Below are 5,157 nucleotides of genomic sequence, written 5' to 3'. Positions count from 1 at the left end.
CATATCTCATGCAGAGCAGTTCAGCTCTTGTAGTCAGACACACCATCAATGGTCCGAAAGGATGCTGTATGAAACAAAGGGAATTCTCACTCTCAGAGCATGTACTTTTTTTTTTTTACCCTGGCTGGTGCGGCTCAGTTTGGTCCTGTGCACCAAAGGGTGGCGGGTTCCATTCCAGGTTAAGGCACATACCCAGGTTGTGGGTTTGAACCCTGGTCAGGGTTCATATGGAAAGCAACTGATCAATATTCCACCCCCCTCTCCTCCTTCCTCTCTAAAATCAATAAAAATTAAAATATAACTTATAGAAAAGTTGCTAGTACAAAACAGTCCCATATACCATTCACCCATGTTCCCCAATTGTTGACATTTTATCATATTTTCTTTATCATTAACTATCTACCATCTAATTCTTGTCCTGTCTGTCTGTCTGTCTATCTATCTCTTTTTTTCCAAGAACCATTGGAGAGTAAGTTGCAGACATGCTAGCCATTCCCCTTGAATACTTTAGTGCATATTCCCTATAAACAAGGCCAGTCTCCTGCAGGACCATAGGACAACCATCAGCATCAAGAAACAGTATGAGCAGCTAATCCACAGACTCCATGAACATTTTCCCCTTTATATGTCCTGTCTAGTAAACGGATCTAATGTGTTGCACTTGGTTGTGCTGTCTCCTTAGTTTCGTGTGCAATCTGGAACAGTTCCATAGTTTTTTCCTTGCCTTTGGTGGCCTTCTAATTTTGAAGAGTATAGACCAGTATTTTGTATAATGACCCTCAATTTGGGTTTGTCCAATGTTTCCTTATGATTAAATTCAGGTTATGGACTTTGGGCGGAAGTATGAATCTGTGTTCTCACTGTGTCCTATAGGGTACCCCACTGATACAGGTGGTACCTGTCAAGTTATTATTTTTCTCTTTATAATTAGTTTTTTTTCTTTTTGATAGGGAGATATTTTGAGACTCTGTAAATATCTATTCCTCATCAAACTTTTACCCACTAGTTTTAGAATCCATTAGTAATTCTTGTTTGAATCCATTATTACTATGATGGTTGCCAAATGGTGGCTTTCTAATTTTATACTTCCTTTTACATTTATTAGGTGCCATTATATTATAAAGAAAAGCTTCCTTTTCTCTCCAATTCTTTGTTCATCTATTTATATCAGTATGGATCCCTATTTTACTACCTTATAACCCACTACTACTATTTATTTTTATGCCCAGAGTGTCCCTGGTTTTTCCAGTGAGAGCCCCGTTCAAGCTGGCTTCTACGTCTTGTTGACATGTCCACATCGCTCTTGGAACACATCCTCACTGTCTGGCACAATGAGATATACCAGGCTAATTTTGAAGTTTTGCTGCCCAGCTCTGGAATCAGAAATTTCTCTAATGAGCCCTGATTCCTCTGGGTAGAGAACAGTATTTGGAAACCAAGATCTGGGCATTGGATGTGCTCAGTTGCTACTGGAGTGTCGCTGTCCCAGGCTCTCTCAATGGGCAAGTTGGGGCAAATATATGTGTGCATGTGCCTGCATGTACATACATATATATTATGCATAACTACATCTATTTTATTACTATACTAGAAGCCCGTTGCACAAAGATTTGCTCAATAGGCCTTCCTTCCCCTGGCTGCTGGCACCAGTTTTCCTCCGGCACCTGGGACCCAGGCCTTTGGTTCGGCTGCAGCAGAGAAGCCAAGCCTCTTCAGGTTCAGTCTTCAGTCTTCACCCTGTGCCTGCGTATGCAAATTAACTGCCATCTTTGTTGAGTTAATTTGCATAGTCACTCTGATTGGCTTGTGGGCATAGCAGTGTGACACCAATTTGCATGTTTCTCTTTTATTAGTGTAGATGTACCTATGTATATATTAAAAACATGTTCACACCTCCAGTTCTGATTCAGTTCCACAGGAAGGCACTCTCCCTTTCCAAATTCGTACCCTTCCTCCTCTGCTAGTGGCCGCTATGATTTTCTAAATGTATGCTTATCTCTCCATCCCTGGTGTGTAACCAGTCTCACTTGGCTCCCACCTTCTTTGGCCCTGGTCCTGTTGGGCCACTGCCTTGCTTCTACCACCTACCTTGCTTGGCCCCAAACTCAATGGATGGAAGGAAGGAAGGTTCCTAAGATAATTTTGCTGACCATTTAAGAATACCTTTTCCTACTTTCTATAATTTCCTACTTAAATAACTTTAGCACTGGGCATTATGATTTTGAACGGATCTATAGGTGAAAAACAACTTTATTTGTTTTCTTTAGCTTATCATGACAGTACCTATCTTTTCTATAGTTTAGGGGGTGGGGGTTTGAAGGTAGAGAATAGAAGGTAGAAAGGAGGTGGAGGTAGTCCAGGGGTCATCCTTCTCTAAGGGAAATACCTGATAACTAGGGCAGTGACAGAGCTGGGTGGACTTAAAAAATATCAGGGGACACCGAGTTTCTTTCTCCTTATTTTCTTTCTTTCCATATCCCTACTTTCAAGTACCAGGAAACAAAACATATGTTGTTTTTGTTTCCTTTATTTTGGTTGTTCAGTACCTAATGGGGAAAAGAACACAGTGTAAGCCAATTCTCTGTGGGTGAAGTTGCGAGTCAGAGGGGTTGAGACAGGAGAGCCATAGAGGGTCATGCAGAGGGGGCAGGTGGCTGGAGGAAGAGCTCAGTTAGAAGGGAACTCGAGGCCATGACAGAATGAAATCAGTAGAGAAGGGAAGGGTTGGCTGAGGGAGATGGTAAGATGGAGTTGGGCTTGGTGGAGTGGATGGCTGATGAGAAGGCGTTTCAAATGGCCTTGATTAATCGTCAAAGTTTAAAGACCTGTAGGCATGTTCACATTTGCCGCTTGAGAACTTAAGGGCAAAAGATGTTTGAAGAATCCATGTATTCATTTTTCTTTGAAAAGCAATTTCTAAGCATAAGTAAATTGACTCTTTTTTTTGTTGCTTTGCTTTTAGGTCATGTGTATTCTGCCTTCCGCTCAGCAGAGCTATTATGAATCCATTAAAAAATATCTGAGCTCCGACTGCCCAGTCCCAAGCCAGTGTGTGCTTGTTCGGACCTTGAGTAAACAGGGGATGATGATGAGTATTGCCACCAAGATTGCCATGCAGATGACCTGTAAACTCGGAGGCGAGCTGTGGGCCGTTGAAATCCCTGTGAGGAATCTGTCACTCTTGTCCTTTTAGTAATCAGTTGATCAATTCATTTTTAAAATGTATTTTTAAAAGTTGATTCCAGAGAGGAAGGGAGAGGGAGAGAGAGAAATCTCAATGATGAGAGAGAATCATTGATTGGCTGCCTCCTGCATGCCCCACATTGGGGATCGAGCCTGCAACCCAGGCATGTAACCTGACCGGGAATCGAACTGTGACCTCCTGGTTCATAGGTTGACACTCAACCACTGAGCCATGCTGGCCGGGCTGATTAATTCATTTAAAAAATGAAATCAAAGTGGGAGATTTTTTTACAGGATCCCAGAGGTGTTTGTTTTGCTTGTTGAGCTCTGCTCTGGGTTTGGCTTCCACAAGCCACTGTGAAGGTGTGCACAGGTGAGGCGTAGCCCCCGATCTCAAGGAGCTTCAGTTAAGCTGATAACAGAATAGATCCTGGGAGAGAATCTAGTCTGGCATAGACTTGGAAGGACATGCTGTAGAGCCTCTGGCAGCTATTTAAAATCTGCATTCCACGGCCTTTGCCTTTATCTGCTTCCACCAGGTGCTCACTCTCAGAGTAGCCTTGCATCCTGGTTGGGCCTCCCCAAACCTTGGAGAGCTGGCAGAATCTATCACCTGAATCTCCAAACTGTGTGGGGAACTGAGAAATCCTCTTGTCTTTCCTGAACTGTGGCCACTGTGGGAGGAAATGCGAGAATGAGAAGTGAGAGAATGTAGCCCATTCTCTTACACTTCCATAAGCAGGGTGACCCCACCTGCATAGCCAGGTGAGGAGTCCTTAGAGAGCTGAAGAAAGGGGGCTAGAATTCCTCTCCAGATTCCTTCAGCCCAGAGGCAAGGGATAAATGGACTGAGCACTTCCCCAGAATCCTTTGAGCCACTGATGACTCATGGCCATCTCCACAAAGGATGGTTGCTATTTTGGACTGTAGTGAATCTCTTAAAACAAAGTATATACCATATTCTTCCCTTTCTCTTTAAGTCTCTTTGGTTTCTGGTTAAATATCTGCCTCACCTGGACCTTGATCTTCCTGGCACATAGCTTAACTTGAATAATTAAATAATGGGGGTAATTTTTAAAACTTTCATGTTAAGTTGTTTGAGGTAATAATACCTCATCCCATTAAAATCATGAAACATTTAATTTTACAGTTAAAGTCCCTGATGGTAGTTGGCATCGATGTCTGTAAAGATGCATTCAACAAGGGAATGGTGGTGGTTGGATTTGTGGCCAGTATTAACCTCAGAATCACCAGGTACTTTTACAATGACTCTAACATATTCTTCCACTATTTAGACTATTAATTGTGGTTTAACTAAAGACTATACAGCAAGGAATAGTTTGTATTCTTTACTTATTTTTAAAATGTGAATACTTAAGGTCATAAATTATACTGACATAAATGATTGATAATATTGGGGCAATACATTGCCGCATTAAAAAACTATTTTTATACATACATTAGGACAAGCTATTGCTCATATACTAGTCATATTCCCAAAAGGATGGCCATGTAGAAATTCTTGAGCATTTATTTTCTGAACATCGGCACTGTATTAGGCATTGTACTAGGAACTTTACATACATTATGTCAAGCAGTTGAGAGAATGCCTGAATTCATGCTTATGATTATATTATTATTAATGCTCACAGACACTTGATATGGTGGCTGTTTGCACAACTATTAAAAACATAGGCAGGAAAAAAAAACATAGGCAGGATTAGGGATAACATGTTAAACATGAGCTCATAGTTCTTATTAAGTTCTCTTAGAATTGTTCCCATATTTGTAACTAAACAATGCTTTGAGGCAGTAGGAGCTGTTGGCAAATTCCTTCTTCCTAGACTTAAGCTGTTTGATTTGCTCCATTAAGTTTGTGGTTAGGTATCTACTTGGGATTGTGGAAAATAAGAAAAATAGCAGCATGCCTCCAACCTCATTCCAGGCTGAAAGAGATCCTTGTTACATGTATCA

General features: G+C 41.4%; 1 protein-coding gene across 1 annotated transcript in view; it reads left to right on the top strand.

Annotated features, from left to right (window-relative positions):
- PIWIL4 (piwi-like RNA-mediated gene silencing 4) overlaps positions 1 to 5,157 on the top strand; it is a 54,503-nt gene that overhangs the window by 36,734 nt on the left and 12,612 nt on the right. Inside the window, exons 14-15 of the mRNA XM_015565987.1 lie at positions 2,963 to 3,163; positions 4,334 to 4,457. Coding sequence (XP_015421473.1) covers positions 2,963 to 3,163; positions 4,334 to 4,457 — 325 coding nt within the window. The remainder of the gene's footprint in view (positions 1 to 2,962; positions 3,164 to 4,333; positions 4,458 to 5,157) is intronic.

This window comes from Myotis davidii, unplaced genomic scaffold (assembly GCF_000327345.1).
Source record: "Myotis davidii unplaced genomic scaffold, ASM32734v1 scaffold641, whole genome shotgun sequence".
Taxonomy (NCBI): Eukaryota; Metazoa; Chordata; class Mammalia; order Chiroptera; family Vespertilionidae; genus Myotis; species Myotis davidii.
This window is presented reverse-complemented; position numbering and strand designations above follow the sequence as displayed.